General features: G+C 44.4%; 2 protein-coding genes across 2 annotated transcripts in view; both read left to right on the top strand.

The window, feature by feature from the left end:
* dennd4a (DENN/MADD domain containing 4A) overlaps nt 1-10,080 on the top strand; it is a 116,283-nt gene extending 106,203 nt beyond the window's left edge. The window contains exons 30-31 of the mRNA XM_031832824.1: nt 3,374-3,438; nt 5,044-10,080. Of these exons, the coding sequence (XP_031688684.1) occupies nt 3,374-3,438; nt 5,044-5,180 (202 nt within the window). The 3' untranslated portion in view covers nt 5,181-10,080. The remainder of the gene's footprint in view (nt 1-3,373; nt 3,439-5,043) is intronic.
* A 2,580-nt stretch (nt 10,081-12,660) lies between these two features.
* Nucleotides 12,661-21,332, top strand: part of ints14 (integrator complex subunit 14) — a 34,024-nt gene continuing 25,352 nt past the window's right edge. The window contains exon 1 of the mRNA XM_031832880.1: nt 12,661-12,807. The gene's annotated coding sequence lies outside the window, so the exon portion shown is untranslated. The remainder of the gene's footprint in view (nt 12,808-21,332) is intronic.

The raw sequence follows: 21,332 nt of genomic DNA, 5'->3' as shown, positions 1-21,332 counted from the left end.
GTATGGGGAAGGACATCTATACAGACAGACAGACAGACAGACAGACAGACAGACAGACAGACAGACAGACAGACAGACAGACAGACAGACAGACAGAGGTATGGGGAAGGACATCTATACAGACAGACAGACAGACAGACAGAGGTATGGGGAAGGACATCTATACAGACAGACAGACAGACAGACAGACAGACAGACAGACAGACAGACAGACAGAGGTATGGGGAAAGACATCTATACAGACAGACAGACAGACAGACAGACAGACAGACAGACAGACAGAGGTATGGGGAAGGACATCTATACAGACAGACAGACAGACAGACAGAGGTATGGGGAAGGACATCTATACAGACAGACAGAGGTATGGGGAAGGACATCTATACAGACAGACAGACAGACAGACAGAGGTATGGGGAAGGACATCTATACAGAGAGACAGACAGACAGACAGAGGTATGGGGAAGGACATCTATACAGACAGACAGACAGACAGAGGTATGGGGAAGGACATCTATACAGACAGACAGACAGACAGACAGACAGACAGACAGACAGACAGACAGACAGACAGACAGACAGACAGACAGACAGAGGTATGGGGAAGGACATCTATACAGACAGACAGACAGACAGAGGTATGGGGAAGGACATCTATACAGACAGACAGACAGACAGACAGAGGTATGGGGAAGGACATCTATACAGACAGACAGAGGTATGGGGAAGGACATCTATACAGACAGACAGACAGACAGAGGTATGGGGAAGGACATCTATACAGACAGACAGACAGACAGACAGAGGTATGGGGAAGGACATCTATACAGACAGACAGACAGACAGACAGACAGAGGTATGGGGAAGGACATCTATACAGACAGACAGACAGAGGTATGGGGAAGGACATCTATACAGACAGACAGACAGACAGACAGAGGTATGGGGAAGGACATCTATACAGACAGACAGACAGAGGTATGGGGAAGGACATCTATACAGACAGACATCTCATGGAGCCCCTATAAAACAGAGGTGTTGAGACATCCCCATTAACAGTCCTTCTCATGGAGCCCCTATAAAACAGAGGTGTTGAGACATCCCCATTAACAGTCCTTCTCATGGAGCCCCTATAAAACAGAGGTGTTGAGACATCCCCATGAACAGTCCTTCTCATGGAGCCCCTATAAAACAGAGGTGTTGAGACATCCCCATTAACAGTTCTTCTCATGGAGCCCCTATAAAACAGAGGTGTTGAGACATCCCCATGAACAGTCCTTCTCATGGAGCCCCTATAAAACAGAGGTGTTGAGACATCCCCATGAACAGTCCTTCTCATGGAGCCCCTATAAAACAGAGGTGTTGAGACATCCCCATTAACAGTCCTTCTCATGGCGCCCCTATAAAACAGAGGTGTTGAGACATCCCCATGAACAGTCCTTCTCATGGAGCCCCTATAAAACAGAGGTGTTGAGACATCCCCATTAACAGTCCTTCTCATGGAGCCCCTATAAAACAGAGGTGTTGAGACATCCCCATGAACAGTCCTTCTCATGGAGCCCCTATAAAACAGAGGTGTTGAGACATCCCCATGAACAGTCCTTCTCATGGAGCCCCTATAAAACAGAGGTGTTGAGACATCCCCATGAACAGTCCTTCTCATGGAGCCCCTATAAAACAGAGGTGTTGAGACATCCCCATTAACAGTCCTTCTCATGGAGCCCCTATAAAACAGAGGTGTTGAGACATCCCCATGAACAGTCCTTCTCATGTAGCCCCTATAAAACAGAGGTGTTGAGACATCCCCATGAACAGTCCTTCTCATGGAGCCCCTATAAAACAGAGGTGTTGAGACATCCCCATGAACAGTCCTTCTCATGGAGCCCCTATAAAACAGAGGTGTTGAGACATCCCCATGAACAGTCCTTCTCATGGAGCCCCTATAAAACAGAGGTGTTGAGACATCCCCATTAACAGTCCTTCTCATGGAGCCCCTATAAAACAGAGGTGTTGAGACATCCCCATTAACAGTCCTTCTCATGGAGCCCCTATAAAACAGAGGTGTTGAGACATCCCCATGAACAGTCCTTCTCATGGAGCCCCTATAAAACAGAGGTGTTGAGACATCCCCATGAACAGTCCTTCTCATGGAGCCCCTATAAAACAGAGGTGTTGAGACATCCCCATGAACAGTCCTTCTCATGGAGCCCCTATAAAACAGAGGTGTTGAGACATCCCCATTAACAGTCCTTCTCATGGAGCCCCTATAAAACAGAGGTGTTGAGACATCCCCATGAACAGTCCTTCTCATGGAGCCCCTATAAAACAGAGGTGTTGAGACATCCCCATGAACAGTCCTTCTCATGGAGCCCCTATAAAACAGAGGTGTTGAGACATCCCCATGAACAGTCCTTCTCATGGAGCCCCTATAAAACAGAGGTGTTGAGACATCCCCATGAACAGTCCTTCTCATGGAGCCCCTATAAAACAGAGGTGTTGAGACATCCCCATGAACAGTCCTTCTCATGGAGCCCCTATAAAACAGAGGTGTTGAGACATCCCCATGAACAGTCCTTCTCATGGAGCCCCTATAAAACAGAGGTGTTGAGACATCCCCATGAACAGTCCTTCTCATGGAGCCCCTATAAAACAGAGGTGTTGAGACATCCCCATGAACAGTCCTTCTCATGGAGCCCCTATAAAACAGAGGTGTTGAGACATCCCCATGAACAGTCCTTCTCATGGAGCCCCTATAAAACAGAGGTGTTGAGACATCCCCATGAACAGTCCTTCTCATGGAGCCCCTATAAAACAGAGGTGTTGAGACATCCCCATGAACAGTCCTTCTCATGGAGCCCCTATAAAACAGAGGTGTTGAGACATCCCCATGAACAGTCCTTCTCATGGAGCCCCTATAAAACAGAGGTGTTGAGACATCCCCATGAACAGTCCTTCTCATGGAGCCCCTATAAAACAGAGGTGTTGAGACATCCCCATTAACAGTCCTTCTCATGGAGCCCCTATAAAACAGAGGTGTTGAGACATCCCCATTAACAGTCCTTCTCATGGAGCCGCTATAAAACAGAGGTGTTGAGACATCCCCATTAACAGTCCTTCTCATTAGTTCTCATTAGTACTAGATAGTACGTTATGCAGTCTAGTTACACCTTATTAGTACTGTGTGATCTGTTGTGTGAAGACGAGGAGCAGGACGCTGCTGCCACCATTCTTACCCTATTGTTCTATGTTCAATCCCCCTCTTCATCCTCATCATCCTCATCAATCAGTTCAATTCAAATTCAATAGTGAATTCATGTGCACATCATAATGATAATATGATAATAAATCAAATCATTCTCTCTCTATTCTACAGGAGTCTGTACAGAGATCTCCTCTTCCTGGCGTTGACCGCTCTGGGGAAGAGCAACATCAATATTGGTGGGTTGAAACCATATCTTTCCCGCTCTGCTTTCTTCGTCCACTGAAGAGAAATACGTTGAAAAATGTTTTTTACTTTTATTTAACTAGTCAGTTAAAGAACAAATTCTTATTTCCAATGACTGCCTACCAGGGAACAGTGGGTTGTTCAGGGGCAGAATGACAGCTTTTTACCTTGTCAGCTCAGGAATTCGAATCGTGCAACCTTTAGGTTACTAGTCCAACACTCTAACCACCTGTCGCTCCTATTTATTATGGATCCCCATTAGTTCCTGTCAAGGCAGCAGCTACTCTTCCTGTGGTTTATTATGGATCCCCATTAGTTCCTGTCAAGGCAGCAGCTACTCTTCCTGGGGTTTATTATGGATCCCCATTAGTTCCTGCCAAGGCAGCAGCTACTCTTCCTGGGGTTTATTATGGATCCCCATTAGTTCCTGTCAAGGCAGCAGCTACTCTTCCTGGGGTTTATTATGGATCCCCATTAGTTCCTGCCAAGGCAGCAGCTACTCTTCCTGGGGTTTATTATGGATCTCCATTAGTTCCTGCCAAGGCAGCAGCTACTCTTCCAGTGGGTTACTATGGATCCCCATTAGTTCCTGCCAAGGCAGCAGCTACTCTTCCTGGGGTTTATTATGGATCACCATTAGTTCCTGCCAAGGCAGCAGCTACTCTTCGTGGGGTTTGTTATGAATCCCCATTAGTTCCTGCCAAGGCAGCAGCTACTCTTCCTGGGGTTTATTATGTATCCCCATTAGTTCCTGCCAAGGCAGCAGCTACTCTTCCTGGGTTTTATTATGGATCCCCATTAGTTCCTGCCAAGGCAGCAGCTACTCTTCCTGGGGTTTATTATGGATCTCCATTAGTTCCTGCCAAGGCAGCAGCTACTCTTCCAGTGGGTTACTATGGATCCCCATTAGTTCCTGCCAAGGCAGCAGCTACTCTTCCTGGGGTTTATTATGGATCACCATTAGTTCCTGCCAAGGCAGCAGCTACTCTTCGTGGGGTTTGTTATGAATCCCCATTAGTTCCTGCCAAGGCAGCAGCTACTCTTCCTGGGGTTTATTATGTATCCCCATTAGTTCCTGCCAAGGCAGCAGCTACTCTTCCTGGGTTTTATTATGGATCCCCATTAGTTCCTGCCAAGGCAGCAGCTACTCTTCCTGGGGTTTATTATGGATCCCCATTAGTTCCTGCCAAGGCAGCAGCTACTCTTCCTGGGGTTTATTATGGATCCCCATTACTTCCTGCCAAGGCAGCAGCTACTCTTCCTGGGGTTTATTATGGATCCCCATTAGTTCCTGCCAAGGCAGCAGCTACTCTTCCTGGGGTTTATTATGGATCCCCATTAGTTCCTGCCAAGGCAGCAGCTACTCTTCCTAAGGTTTGTTATGAATCCCCATTAGTTCCTGCCAAGGCAGCAGCTACTCTTCCCGGGGTTTATTATGGATCCCCATTAGTTCCTACCAAGGCAGCAGCTACTCTTCCTGGGGTTTCCTCTCCTCTTCCTCTTCCTGTATTCTCTCATCATGGTCAACTGGTAGGTTTAAACAACCACATCATGATCAGTAATAGTGATCGTAAACTAACCTTGCTTCTCCGTTCCAGATGCGTTTGATCGCGAGTACAAGGTTGCTTACGACCGCCTCAGCCCCAGCCAAGTGAAGCTGACACACAACTGTGACCGGCCCCCGGGAGCAGGAGTCATGGAATGTAGAAGGATGTTCGGGAAACCCATTCTGTGACCCCCCCCCCCTGTCTGCTATCCATCCATCCCAAAACATGACTGCTGCTCACTACCAGCCCCTCTCTCTGTGGCCCCTCTGTGGCTCCTCTCTCTGGCCCCTCTCTCTGTGGCCCCTCTCTCTGGCCCGCTCTCCCTCTCTGTTTCCCCTCTCTCTGGCCCCTCTCTCCCTCTCTCTGGCCCCTCTCACCCTGGCCCCTCCCTCTGGCCCCTCTCTCCCTCTCTGTGGCCCCTCTCTCTGTGGCCCCTCTCTCTGGCCCCCCTCTCTGTGGCCCCTCTCTGTTGGGGTGAACTCCTCAGGGCCAGCCCACCTGACACCCCAGGCAAGGGGAAGAAAGTCATTGGTACCCAACATGTACTTAGACACTGAAGCGTAGTGTGGAACAAATACACAGAAAAGATCCTAGAAGCTTTCAGAGACGCTCCACACGGTCACAATAGGACATGTACATGTCAGTCATTTAGCAGGCACTCTTATCCAGAGACATTTACAGGAGCAATTAGAGTTAAGTGCCTTGCTCAAGAGCACATTGAAAGATGTTTCACTTTAGTCGCCCCCGGGATTCGAATCTGTGACTTTTTGGTTAATGGCCCAATGCTCTGAACCGCTAGGCTACCTGCCTCCCTCACATGGTATTCACATGGTTTGACATGGTATTCACGGTATGACATGGTATTACAATGGGACCACATAGCTATTACATGGTATCTCATGGTATCCCAGTAGAACCTCATGATATCATGATACCTCATGGTATCACAATAGGACCTCATCGTATCACAATAGGACCTCATGATATCACAATAGGACCTCATGGTAATAGGACCTCATGGTATCCCAATAGGACCTCATGGTATCACAATAGGACCTCATGATATCACAATAGGACCTCATGGTAATAGGACCTCATGGTATCACGATAGGACCTCATGGTAATAGGACCTCATGGTATCACAATAGGACCTCATGGTAATAGGACCTCATGGTAATAGGACCTCATGGTATCACAGTAGGACCTCATGGTATCACAATAGGACCTCATGGTATCACAGTAGGACCTCATGGTATCACAATAGGACCTCATGGTATCACAGTAGGACCTCATGGTATCACAGTAGGACCTCATGGTATCACAGTAGGACCTCATGGTATCACAATAGGACCTCATGGTATCACAGTAGGACCTCATGGTATCACAGTAGGACCTCATGGTATCACAATAGGACCTCATGGTAATAGGACCTCATGGTATCACAATAGGACCTCATGGTAATAGGACCTCATGGTATCACAGTAGGACCTCATGGTATCACAATAGGACCTCATGGTATCACAGTAGGACCTCATGGTATCACAATAGGACCTCATGGTATCACAATAGGACCTCATGGCATCACAGTAGGACCTCATGGTATCACAATATGACCTCATGGTATCACAGTAGGACCTCATGGCATCACAGTAGGAACTCATGGTATCACAGTAGGACCTCATGGTATCACAATAGGACCTCATGGTATCACAGTAAGACCTCATGGCATCACAATAGGACCTCATGGTATCACAGTAGGACCTCATGGTATCACAGTAGGACCTCATGGTATCACAATAGGACCTCATGGTATCACAATAGGACCTCATGGTATCACAATAGGACCTCATGGTATCACAATAGGACCTCATGGTATCACAATAGGACCTCATGGTATCACAATAGGACCTCATGGTATCACAATAGGACCTCATGGTATCACAATATGACCTCATGGTATCACAGTAGGACCTCATGGTATCACAGTAGGACCTCATGGTATCACAGTAGGACCTCATGGTATCACAATAGGACCTCATGGTATCACAGTAGGACCTCATGGTATCACAATAGGACCTCATGGTATCACAATAGGACCTCATGGTATCACAGTAGGACCTCATGGTATCACAATAGGACCTCATGGTATCACAATAGGACCTCATGGTATCACAGTAGGACCTCATGGTAATAGGACCTCATGGTATCACAGTAGGACCTCATGGTATCACAATAGGACCTCATGGTAATAGGACCTCATGGTAATAGGACCTCATGGTATCACAGTAGGACCTCATGGTATCACAGTAGGACCTCATGGTATCACAGTAGGACCTCATGGTATCACAATAGGACCTCATGGTATCACAATAGGACCTCATGGTATCACATTAGGACCTCATGGTATCACAATAGGACCTCATGGTATCACAATAGGACCTCATGGTAATAGGACCTCATGGTAATAGGACCTCATGGTATCACAGTAGGACCTCATGGTAATAGGACCTCATGGTAATAGGACCTCATGGTATCACAATAGGACCTCATGGTATCACAATAGGACCTCATGGTATCACATGTATTATTCCTCTGTATTTTCACTATTATTACATTACTCAATGTTTGTAATATACCGTGTGATATATTCTATATATTATAAGACAATCTGTATCTGATTAACTTGTATGTATGTAAACGTTTTGTTTCTGTTTTGTTGTGTGAGCTTCAAGCTTTGTGTGTTTTCTGTACCACAGTCAGGGCTGTTTTACTGTTGTGATGGGAGGGTTGTTGGGTGTAATGTAAAAGTCTTTCACATGTGATTTTAAGCACTTTCCAAAGAGTAATTTACATTATCTCTTACAGTAATAATTTACAGTAATAATTTACAGTAATAATTTACAGTAATAATTTACAGTAATAATTTGGACCTTTATTTTTTGTCGTTCAGTTGAACTTTGATACATACACAACTACTATACTATGATCAGGTATGGGGCCTGACTTCCTGCTCTATACTATGATCAGGTATGGGGCCTGACTTCCTGCTCTATACTATGATCAGGTATGGGGCCTGACTTCCTGCTCTATACTATGATCAGGTATGGGGCCTGACTTCCTGCTCTATACTATGATCAGGTATGGGGCCTGACTTCCTGCTCTATACTATGATCAGGTATGGGGCCTGACTTCCTGCTCTATACTATGATCAGGTATGGGGCCTGACTTCCTGCTCTATACTATGATCAGGTATGGGGCCTGACTTCCTGCTCTATACTATGATCAGGTATGGGGCCTGACTTCCTGCTCTATACTATGATCAGGTATGGGGCCTGACTTCCTGCTCTATACTATGATCAGGTATGGGGCCTGACTTCCTGCTCTATACTATGATCAGGTATGGGGCCTGACTTCCTGCTCTATACTATGATCAGGTATGGGGCCTGACTTCCTGCTCTATACTATGATCAGGTATGGGGCCTGACTTCCTGCTCTATACTATGATCAGGTATGGGGCCTGACTTCCTGCTCTATAGTATGATCAGGTATGGGGCCTGACTTCCGGCTCTATAATATGATCAGGTATGGGGCCTGACTTCCTGCTCTATACTATGATCAGGTATGGGGCCTGACTTCCTGCTCTATACTATGATCAGGAATGGGGCCTGACTTCCTGCTCTATACTATGATCAGGTATGGGGCCTGACTTCCTGCTCTATACTATGATCAGGAATGGGGCCTGACTTCCTGCTCTATACTATGATCAGGTATGGGGCCTGACTTCCTGCTCTATACTATGATCAGGTATGGGGCCTGACTTCCTGCTCTATAATATGATCAGGTATGGGGCCTGACTTCCGGCTCTATACTATGATCAGGTATGGGGCCTGACTTCCTGCACTTACTGAGGATGATGATGGTCTTTGACCCCCCCCCCTCCCCCTCCCCTCTGGCAGGACCAGTCCAAATATAACATGAAGGATCCATTGGCCTAGTGTGAGACCATGAAAACCGTGAGGTATCATGGGTAAATTGTGACTGACTGATGTACAAATAATATTGAGTAGTTATTTATGATGCAAGGTGGTTTGTAGATCAGTCAAGTCTCGCCTTTAAATTCGGCGGCCATGTCTAACGGTCCCATTTTGTTTTTCTGGGTGGGAACATACATAGACCATGTTACATACATGATATATACACATAGACCATGTTTTATACATGATATATACACATAGACCATGTTACATACATGATATATACACATAGACCATGTTATATACATGATAGATACACATAGACCATGTTATGATTTAGTTGTATTACCATAGTGATGAGACTTTTCTCCTGTGTTTATTTATGAATCCTTTTGTATCAAAGAAATACATTGGAACGACCGAAACAACTGAGCCGAATATAAAAGGAACGCTGTTAATATGATTTGTTGATATGTTTTCATTCATTACTAAAGCAATACTCTTTTATAACGTCATTGTTATTATATTGACATCACAAATGCAGAATGTGTGGATTAAGACGTGTTTTCTAATTCTTTCATCAACACACATACGCATTACGTTTTGTAAATAAATGTATGGAGCTGTTCTGTTTCTCGGTATAGTTGTACAGAGTAAATGGTATGTTCTGTTTCTCTGTATAGTTGTACAGAGTAAATGGTATGTTCTGTTTCTCTGTATAGTTGTACAGAGTAAATGGTATGTTCTGTTTCTCTGTATAGTTGTACAGAGTAAATGGTATGTTCTGTTTCTCTATATAGTTGTACAGAGTAAATGGTATGTTCTGTTTCTCCGTAGCTTTATAGTTGTACAGAGTAAATTATATGTTCTGTTTCTATGTATAGTTGTACAGAGTAAATGTGATACAGCCTGGGATTGAACCCGGGTCTGTAGTGACGTCTCTAGCACTGAGAGGCAGTACCATAGAACGCTACGTCACCCAGGAGGCTATAGTGGACTACTCCTGACTGTGATCCATAGTCCAGTGTTAGGATAGAAGATAGAAGAGCTGTGTCACATGTCAAGGTGTCTGTATTCCTCTGACTGGGTTTTGAAACTGTCACAATATCACCCCCCCCCCCCCCCCCCCCCCCAAACAAAAAAATGGAACTTTTGTATATTGTGAATGAACTGGATTTAGAGAGAAGGGTTCCGACATCATTCCAAAACAGAATGGTTCTAATTTAGAATGATTCCTTTACATTCCTTCCTAAAGAGCAGTAAAACAAACACAGCACTTGATGACAGTTTACAGTTGACTAGCTTTAGGCTTTTAGGTTGAGGATGATTCAACAAATGTCTTGTTTTACCATGTCAGACTGTTAAAAGTAAGTAGAAAACCCCTGCCTGTTTACTGCCAAGGAAAAGTACTGTGATATTATATATGAACGTCATTTCACTCATCATTACAACCAGACGTATAGCTCTCTATTCATCCTGGATGGCTGAAACGTTACAGACTGTGCGGTAGAAATGTAAAGGTAATTTCAGATGGAGACGACATCTGCAGTGTTTACGGTAAATGCAATCTCCGCTATAACGCGGGAACATTGCCTTTAAATTTAAATCAAGCCGTAACGTTGTACTTCAGTGATACGGATTGCATAGAGCGCCTCAATAATGACTTGTCTGATAAATAGTTGAATACTAATCATAAAATACCCACTAGTTTATAAATTATATGATGGTGTTTCACAGCTTTACAGTTGGAATTAAAGTTGAGACCCAGCAGGCATAATTTGGCGTGGGTACGTCAGAAAAGGAGATCAGTTTAAAATATTTTCTATCAATTTTTCTATCTTCTATTTACCCTTTTGGAAGAAATATGAATTGATTTTGTTTTAAATCTCTCCTTTTTATGCTTGATGTCACAGTATGAGTGAAAGCTTTGTGTATAAAAGGTGTACTTTGGTATGTGGCCATTACATAACTCTGTACCAGGGGTCTCCAACCCTGTAGGTTTACACTCCAACCCTGTTCCTGGAGAGAGACCCTCCTGTAGGTTTTAACTCCAACCCTGTTCCTGGAGAGAGACCCTCCTGGAGGTTTTAACTCCAACCCTGTTCCTGGAGAGAGACCCTCCTGTAGGTTTTAACTCCACCTCCAGGACAGTATCTCTCCAGGAACAGGGTTGGAGTTAAAACCTACAGGAGGGTCTCTCTCCAGGAACAGGGTTGGAGGGCCTTGTATGTAACTACTATACACATTGACCATGATATCACCATATCATCACTATAGATATCAATATGTTGTTGTTTACACCGTTGTTATGTCTTTTGAATATATAATATGGATCATTTTTACCACAGTTTAATACTAATTTGCAAGATTTTGTTTTCATGGAATCTGCCTGACTGGATCTACAGATTGTTTTAAATTCTGAATAAACCACCAGAATAATAAACATTTGTTTCTGGTTTGTCTGATTCAGGAGAAACATCCTGGTTCACAGATCCATTTTGTATAAACATTGTGTATTCTATATCACAGTGTATATTCCATCTGGGATACACGGACAATTAAAAAAAAAAAAAGTGATTCTACAATGAACAAACATATGAACCCAACATGCAACAATTTGAAATATTTTACTGAGTTATAGTTCATTTAAGAAAATCAGTCAATTGATATAAATTCATTAGGCCCTTAATCTATAGATTTCACATGACTTGGAATACAGATATGCATCTGTTGGTCACAGATACCTTTAAAAAAAGAAGAAAAGAGTCGGGTCGTGGATCAGGAAACCAGTCAGTATCTGGTGTGACCACTTTTGCAACATAGTGTTGTGCATTATCATGCTGATACATGAGGTGGTGGCGGTGGATGAATGGCACGACAATGGGCCTCAGGATCTCGCCACGAGCACGCAAATGAGCTTCCCAGAGACGGTTTCTGACGGTTTCTTCATAAATTCTTCGGTTGTGCAAACCCACAGTTACATCAACTGTCCGGGTGGCTTGTCTGCATTTGAAGAAACCAGATGTGGAGGTCCTGGGCTGACATTTCTGGGATCTTTTATTTCAGCTCATGAAACATGGGACCAACACTTTACATGTTGAGATACATTTTTTGTTCAATATATCTATATATTTATTTATATTCGGTATCATTTTCGAAAAACATTTTTGTTATCATGCATAATATAACAAATCTATCATCAACATGTTAGCATAAACATTTGATAAATTACTCACAAAGGTCCTAAAAAGTATATCAAGATATCTATAAGTACAACGCTGTCCTACCTGCCATGAAAGTGTGTTTGGTACCAGATGAGGGGTGTAATTTCTTCACTCTTGGGGTTCGCAACACATACGGTGGATGGTGGGGAGGTTCTCGCAGGCGGCGCATCGCTCATGGCAGTGTCACGCCGAGGACGCAACGCGAGAGGGGTCTTCACCGAGGACAGATAAGATGCATTTATAGATGAATGGTTAGTTAATTTATACTTTTCTCAAGTATGCCCCTATTAAAAATATATTTAATTTAGGAGATATGACAGAGCTGTGAGAAATAGAAAAATGAAGATGTATCGGAATGGAAATTTGGTAATTCAAAGAAGAATACATTTTGTTCTATAGTTCATATTTAATTGAAATAATTTGATTTAATGTGTTCATTGATATAATGGTTGAATTTATTGTCTCGTCAGTGGCTGTCAGAACCTCATCGTCTGTTTTCTAATCTGGAATGTCTCGATGTGCTTCTCGCCCTAGGAACTAATGGGGGAAAGGAATGCTTCCGCCCGGACATAATAGTGAACAGTACAAATCCATCGAGAAGATTTCTACGTTGATGGGTATGAATCTTTCTGTTTTTGTCGTTTTCATTATATAACTTTTGAAATATCTGCTCGGCATAATGCATAGTTCTATCTATACCATTTATTTGCAAGCTAAACTCTGTCCTTAAATAAAGGTTAATTTCAAAGCTAGCTATCATCCTGCCATGATTCGTTAGCTAGCAGTATTGAAAGGACCGGAAAGATAGCCGGGCTGACACGTTTAGCTGGGCTACTTGTTTCTCAACCTGGGATGACAGACAGTGGCGGTTGGTGGAGTTTAAAATGAGGGAGAATTCGTTTATTATTATTTTTATGAGCATTGCCTTATTTCTATTACAGCATATTGGATGACTGTCATTCATATTCCATTCACCCAGCTCATTGTTATCATCGATAGGTTTAGGCTACGACATGATACTAGAATGTTCCCTGTACCCATCATGAGTTGCTACAACCTAGCCTATGAATGAAAGTTCACAACGCACAGGTCGAGAGGATTTTGAGTAATCAAGGTGACAGAGACACATTCAATTCCCCCTTGTACCCTCTGGCCTGCATCTAGCTGATCTAGGGTGTAATCATTAGTCCAACAGTATCACCTCTGGCCTGCATCTAGCTGATCTAGGGTATAATCATTAGTCCAACAGTATCACCTCTGGCCTGCATCTAGCTGATCTAGGGTGTAATCATTAGTCCAACAGTATCACCTCTGGCCTGCATCTAGCTGATCTAGGGTGTAATCATTAGTCCAACAGTATCACCTCTGGCCGGCATCTAGCTGATCTAGGGTGTAATCATTAGTCCAACAGTATCACCTCTGGCCTGCATCTAGCTGATCTAGGGTATAATCATTAGTCCAACAGTATCACCTCTGGCCTGCATCTAGCTGATCTAGGGTGTAATCATTAGTCCAACAGTATCACCTCTGGCCTGCATCTAGCTGATCTAGGGTATAATCATTAGTCCAACAGTATCACCTCTGGCCTGCATCTAGCTGATCTAGGGTGTGATCATTAGTCCAACAGTATCACCTCTGGCCTGCATCTAGCAGATCTAAGGTATAATCATTAGTCCAACAGTATCACCTCTGGCCTGCATCTAGCTGATCTAGGGTGTAATCATTAGTCCAACAGTATCACCTCTGGCCTGCATCTAGCTGATCTAGGGTGTAATCATTAGTCCAACAGTATCACCTCTTACCTGCATCTAGCTGATCTAGGGTGTGATCATTAGTCCAACAGTATCACCTCTGGCCTGCATCTAGCTGATCTAGGGTATAATCATTAGTCCAACAGTATCACCTCTGGCCTGCATCTAGCTGATCTAGGGTATAATCATTAGTCCAACAGTTGCAAACGAGAGTTTCTATTGGACACATTCAGGTATGTTTATCCCCGTGTCGTTACGTTTGCTTCTGTTTAAGAAATGTTTTTCAACAGAATTGGCAGAATGAATACACCCCTCACTTTCATAGCAACCGCATAAAAACAGCATAATCACTTTCCTTCTTATATATATAATTCCTTCTCGCTACTATCTACTCTCTCTCCTCCTCTCACCTTTTCCCTTCACTTGTGGACTTCAGTGCACAACCCATCAGCTGTCTGTGACCAGGTGAAAATACCTTTCCAAGCCAAACCTTCATATCAAGCAAAACCTTCATATCATGACCTCTAACCTCTACACACAACCTACAACATTGTCAAGTCCTAGTCAACACTAACGTGTTAGTAAACCTGCTACAATCATGCAGTGCAGTCAGAAAGCAGTTTAGCAGTTACACCGGTGGGCCCCATTTTATGCACTGCAGTGCTAGCTAGCTGAAGCTTGTGCTTTCAGTACTAGATTCATTCTCTGATCCTTTGATTGGGTGGACAACATGTCAGTTCATGCTGCAAGAGCTCTGAAAGTGTGTTGTCATAATTACTGTGTAAGTCTATGGAAGGGGGTGAGAACCATGAATCTCCTGGGTTTTGGATTGAAGACAATGTACCCAGAGGAGGACGGAAGCTAGCTGTCCTCCGGCTACACCATGGTGCTACCCTACAGAGTGCTGTTGAGGCTACTGTAGACCTTCATTGCAAAACAGAGTGTTTTAACCAATGATTTGGTGACAATAATATATTTAGTATAGTTTTATCTAAAAAGGATGTATTTTTTTTAATGTTAAACTTAAAAATTTTATGAAATTCATTGAGGAGGATGGTCCTCGATGAATTTAACAAAAAATAAAAGTTTAACATTAAAAAAAGACATCCTCCACTGGATAAAAATGAATGATTGAAGGAATGAGATCCCAACAATGTCAATAATTCTGGGAGTAACATTAAGGTATTCTGTACAGTTTGTGGTAGCAGTCCCATACGTTTCATTCTGTTCTGTTCTCAATAGTGTCTGTGCTGCAACACACAATTTATATAATATATTCTAGGGGTAGGCAACTAGTTAGATTCATCTGCAGGCCCGGAACATGATTATAATCAATTGTACACTGCAAATTGACCACAACTAAGCCCCAAAATGTATTTGAAAATAACAATCATTTCATACCTTTATTACATTGAGACACGATCACATGTCTTTACCCACTGTGCGCACACTGGTTGAATCAACGTTGTTTCCACGTCGTTTCAACAACATAACGTTGAACCAATGTGGAATAGACATTGGAATTGATGCCCTGCAGCAGCAGTGTTGTAGTCTGTAGCTCGATGTCAAATCCATTTTTATTCGGTCTTGACTCGCTCGTTCTCGGACAGTAAATTCTTCCCCTAGACCAGCGGAGTAAAACCATTCTAATTATCAGGTCCCATTCAGTCAGTGCATGAAACCTCTTGGCCAGGTCCGATATCCACACTCCTTCATAATACATTAGTTATCACCTATTAAAACCTGGGCTTTCCATTTTACACCTAACATTACTGTCCTTTTTTCCTTTGTTGAATAATCTCCTCAAACCTTATCGCGCTCGTTGTCCGCTAGTAGGAAAGAGTGGGGGAAATAGTTTGAAAGTAGCGCACTCACAGTTAGTAAGAGAGAGGAAGAGGAGTAAGTGGAGACTGACAAAAGTTGGAAGACGTTTTGTATTTCTATCTATTTAGAGAACCGTTTGATAGTTAGGTTGATTGATCGTTAGTGATCATTTGTGGAGAGTCTCTTTAGAATGCATTCTGATGTTCTGAAATATAAACACAGAAATACTGGACATTTAGAACTTTTATTATGGTCCTGAGTTGGACTAGCATTGTTCTGGTGTTGAGTTGGACTAGCATTGTTCTGGTGGTGAGTTGGACTAGCATTGTTCTGGTCCTGAGTTGGACTAGCATTGTTCTGGTGGTGAGCTGGACTAGCATTGTTCTGGTGGTGAGTTGGACTAGCATTGTTCTGGTGGTGAGTTGGACTAGCATTGTTCTGGTGGTGAGTTGGACTAGCATTGTTCTGGTGGTGAGTTGGACTAGCATTGTTCTGGTGGTGAGTTGGACTAGCATTGTTCTGGTGGTGAGTTGGACTAGCATTGTTCTGGTGGTGAGTTGGACTAGCATTGTTCTGGTGGTGAGTTGGACTAGCATTGTTCTGGTGGTGAGTTGGACTAGCATTGTTCTGGTGGTGAGTTGGACTAGCATTGTTCTGGTGTTGAGTTGGACTAGCATTGTTCTGGTGGTGAGCTGGACTAGCATTGTTCTGGTGGTGAGTTGGACTAGCATTGTTCTGGTGGTGAGTTGGACTAGCATTGTTCTGGTGGTGAGTTGGACTAGCATTGTTCTGGTGGTGAGTTGGACTAGCATTGTTCTGGTGGTGAGTTGGACTAGCATTGTTCTGGTGGTGAGTTGGACTAGCATTGTTCTGGTGGTGAGTTGGACTAGCATTGTTCTGGTGGTGAGCTGGACTAGCATTGTTCTGGTGGTGAGTTGGACTAGCATTGTTCTGGTGGTGAGTTGGACTAGCATTGTTCTGGTGGTGAGCTGGACTAGCATTGTTATGGTGGTGAGTTGGACTAGCATTGTTATGGTGGTGAGTTGGACTAGCATTGTTATGGTGGTGAGCTGGACTAGCATTGTTCTGGTGGTGAGCTGGACTAGCATTGTTATGGTGGTGAGTTGGACTAGCATTGTTCTGGTGGTGAGCTGGACTAGCATTGTTCTGGTGGTGAGTTGGACTAGCATTGTTATGGTGGTGAGTTGGACTAGCATTGTTATGGTGGTGAGTTGGACTAGCATTGTTATGGTGGTGAGCTGGACTAGCATTGTTATGGTGGTGAGCTGGACTAGCATTGTTCTGGTGGTGAGTTGGACTAGCATTGTTCTGGTGGTGAGTTGGACTAGCATTGTTCTGGTGGTGAGTTGGACTAGCATTGTTATGGTGGTGAGCTGGACTAGCATTGTTCTGGTGGTGAGTTGGACTAGCATTGTTCTGGTGGTGAGCTGGACTAGCATTGTTATGGTGGTGAGTTGGACTAGCATTGTTATGGTGGTGAGTTGGACTAGCATTGTTATGGTGGTGAGTTGGACTAGCATTGTTCTGGTGGTGAGCTGGACTAGCATTGTTCTGGTGGTGAGTTGGACTAGCATTGTTATGGTGGTGAGTTGGACTAGCATTGTTATGGTGGTGAGTTGGACTAGCATTGTTCTGGTGGTGAGTTGGACTAGCATTGTTCTGGTGGTGAGCTGGACTAGCATTGTTCTGGTGGTGAGTTGGACTAGCATTGTTATGGTGGTGAGTTGGACTAGCATTGTTCTGGTGGTGAGTTGGACTAGCATTGTTCTGGTGGTGAGCTGGACTAGCATTGTTATGGTGGTGAGTTGGACTAGCATTGTTCTGGTGTTGAGTTGGACTAGCATTGTTCTGGTGTTGAGTTGGACTAGCATTGTTCTGGTGTTGAGCTGGACTAGCATTGTTCTGGTGGTGAGCTGGACTAGCATTGTTCTGGTCCTGAGTTGGACTAGCATTGTTCTGGTGTTGAGTTGGACTAGCATTGTTCTGGTGTTGAGCTGGACTAGCATTGTTCTGGTGGTGAGTTGGACTAGCATTGTTCTGGTGGTAAGTTGGACTAGCATTGTTCTGGTGGTGAGTTGGACTAGCATTGTTCTGGTGGTGAGTTGGACTAGCATTGTTCTGGTGGTGAGTTGGACTAGCATTGTTCTGGTGGTGAGTTGGACTAGCATTGTTCTGGTGGTGAGTTGGACTAGCATTGTTCTGGTGGTGAGTTGGACTAGCATTGTTATGGTGGTGAGTTGGACTAGCATTGTTCTGGTGGTGAGCTGGACTAGCATTGTTCTGGTGTTGAGTTGGACTAGCATTGTTATGGTGGTGAGTTGGACTAGCATTGTTCTGGTGGTGAGTTGGACTAGCATTGTTCTGGTGGTGAGTTGGACTAGCATTGTTCTGGTGGTGAGCTGGACTAGCATTGTTCTGTTGGTGAGTTGGACTAGCATTGTTCTGGTGGTGAGTTGGACTAGCATTGTTCTGGTGGTGAGCTGGACTAGCATTGTTCTGGTGTTGAGTTGGACTAGCATTGTTATGGTGGTGAGTTGGACTAGCATTGTTCTGGTGGTGAGTTGGACTAGCATTGTTCTGGTGGTGAGCTGGACTAGCATTGTTATGGTGGTGAGTTGGACTAGCATTGTTCTGGTGTTGAGTTGGACTAGCATTGTTCTGGTGGTGAGTTGGACTAGCATTGTTCTGGTGGTGAGTTGGACTAGCATTGTTATGGTGGTGAGTTGGACTAGCATTGTTCTGGTGGTGAGTTGGACTAGCATTGTTCTGGTGGTGAGTTGGACTAGCATTGTTATGGTGGTGAGTTGGACTAGCATTGTTCTGGTGGTGAGTTGGACTAGCATTGTTCTGGTGGTGAGTTGGACTAGCATTGTTCTGGTGGTGAGCTGGACTAGCATTGTTATGGTGGTGAGTTGGACTAGCATTGTTCTGGTGTTGAGTTGGACTAGCATTGTTCTGGTGTTGAGTTGGACTAGCATTGTTCTGGTGTTGAGCTGGACTAGCATTGTTCTGGTGGTGAGCTGGACTAGCATTGTTCTGGTCCTGAGTTGGACTAGCATTGTTCTGGTGTTGAGTTGGACTAGCATTGTTCTGGTGTTGAGCTGGACTAGCATTGTTCTGGTGGTGAGTTGGACTAGCATTGTTCTGGTGTTGAGTTGGACTAGCATTGTTCTGGTGGTGAGTTGGACTAGCATTGTTCTGGTGTTGAGCTGGACTAGCATTGTTCTGGTGTTGAGTTGGACTAGCATTGTTCTGGTGGTGAGTTGGACTAGCATTGTTCTGGTGTTGAGCTGGACTAGCATTGTTCTGGTGTTGAGTTGGACTAGCATTGTTATGGTGGTGAGTTGGACTAGCATTGTTCTGGTGGTGAGTTGGACTAGCATTGTTCTGGTGGTGAGTTGGACTAGCATTGTTCTGGTGGTGAGCTGGACTAGCATTGTTCTGGTGTTGAGTTGGACTAGCATTGTTCTGGTGGTGAGTTGGACTAGCATTGTTCTGGTGTTGAGCTGGACTAGCATTGTTCTGGTGTTGAGCTGGACTAGCATTGTTCTGGTGGTGAGTTGGACTAGCATTGTTCTGGTGGTGAGCTGGACTAGCATTGTTCTGGTGGTGAGTTGGACTAGCATTGTTCTGGTGGTGAGTTGGACTAGCATTGTTCTGGTGGTGAGTTGGACTAGCATTGTTCTGGTGGTGAGTTGGACTAGCATTGTTCTGGTGTTGAGCTGGACTAGCATTGTTCTGGTGTTGAGTTGGACTAGCATTGTTCTGGTGTTGAGTTGGACTAGCATTGTTCTGGTGTTGAGCTGGACTAGCATTGTTCTGGTGTTGAGTTGGACTAGCATTGTTCTGGTCTTGAGTTGGACTAGTATTGTTCTGGTCTTGAGCTGGACTAGCATTGTTCTGGTGTTGAGCTGGACTAGCATTGTTCTGGTGTTGAGTTGGACTAGCATTGTTATGGTGGTGAGTTGGACTAGCATTGTTCTGGTGGTGAGTTGGACTAGCATTGTTCTGGTGGTGAGCTGGACTAGCATTGTTATGGTGGTGAGTTGGACTAGCATTGTTCTGGTGGTGAGTTGGACTAGCATTGTTCTGGTGGTGAGTTGGACTAGCATTGTTCTGGTGGTGAGTTGGACTAGCATTGTTCTGGTGGTGAGTTGGACTAGCATTGTTCTGGTGGTGAGTTGGACTAGCATTGTTCTGGTGGTGAGTTGGACTAGCATTGTTCTGGTGTTGAGTTGGACTAGCATTGTTATGGTGGTGAGTTGGACTAGCATTGTTCTGGTGGTGAGCTGGACTAGCATTGTTCTGGTGTTGAGTTGGACTAGCATTGTTCTGGTGGTGAGTTGGACTAGCATTGTTCTGGTGGTGAGTTGGACTAGCATTGTTCTGGTGGTGAGCTGGACTAGCATTGTTCTGTTGGTGAGTTGGACTAGCATTGTTCTGGTGGTGAGTTGGACTAGCATTGTTCTGGTGGTGAGCTGGACTAGCATTGTTCTGGTGTTGAGTTGGACTAGCATTGTTATGGTGGTGAGTTGGACTAGCATTGTTCTGGTGGTGAGTTGGACTAGCATTGTTCTGGTGGTGAGCTGGACTAGCATTGTTATGGTGGTGAGTTGGACTAGCATTGTTCTGGTGTTGAGTTGGACTAGCATTGTTCTGGTGGTGAGTTGGACTAGCATTGTTCTGGTGGTGAGTTGGACTAGCATTGTTATGGTGGTGAGTTGGACTAGCATTGTTCTGGTGGTGAGTTGGACTAGCATTGTTCTGGTGGTGAGTTGGACTAGCATTGTTATGGTGGTGAGTTGGACTAGCATTGTTCTGGTGGTGAGTTGGACTAGCATTGTTCTGGTGGTGAGTTGGACTAGCATTGTTCTGGTGGTGAGTTGGACTAGCATTGTTCTGGTGGTGAGCTGGACTAGCATTGTTATGGTGGTGAGTTGGACTAGCATTGTTCTGGTGTTGAGTTGGACTAGCATTGTTCTGGTGTTGAGTTGGACTAGCATTGTTCTGGTGTTGAGCTGGACTAGCATTGTTCTGGTGGTGAGCTGGACTAGCATTGTTCTGGTCCTGAGTTGGACTAGCATTGTTCTGGTGTTGAGTTGGACTAGCATTGTTCTGGTGTTGAGCTGGACTAGCATTGTTCTGGTGGTGAGTTGGACTAGCATTGTTCTGGTGTTGAGTTGGACTAGCATTGTTCTGGTGGTGAGTTGGACTAGCATTGTTCTGGTGTTGAGCTGGACTAGCATTGTTCTGGTGTTGAGTTGGACTAGCATTGTTCTGGTGGTGAGTTGGACTAGCATTGTTCTGGTGTTGAGCTGGACTAGCATTGTTCTGGTGTTGAGTTGGACTAGCATTGTTATGGTGGTGAGTTGGACTAGCATTGTTCTGGTGGTGAGTTGGACTAGCATTGTTCTGGTGGTGAGTTGGACTAGCATTGTTCTGGTGGTGAGCTGGACTAGCATTGTTCTGGTGTTGAGTTGGACTAGCATTGTTCTGGTGGTGAGTTGGACTAGCATTGTTCTGGTGTTGAGCTGGACTAGCATTGT

The sequence above is a fragment of the Oncorhynchus kisutch genome, linkage group LG10 (genome assembly GCF_002021735.2).
Source record: "Oncorhynchus kisutch isolate 150728-3 linkage group LG10, Okis_V2, whole genome shotgun sequence".
Classification (NCBI taxonomy): domain Eukaryota; kingdom Metazoa; phylum Chordata; class Actinopteri; order Salmoniformes; family Salmonidae; genus Oncorhynchus; species Oncorhynchus kisutch.
The sequence above is the reverse complement of the archived record's forward strand: the minus strand, read 5'-3'. Positions and strand labels throughout refer to the sequence as shown.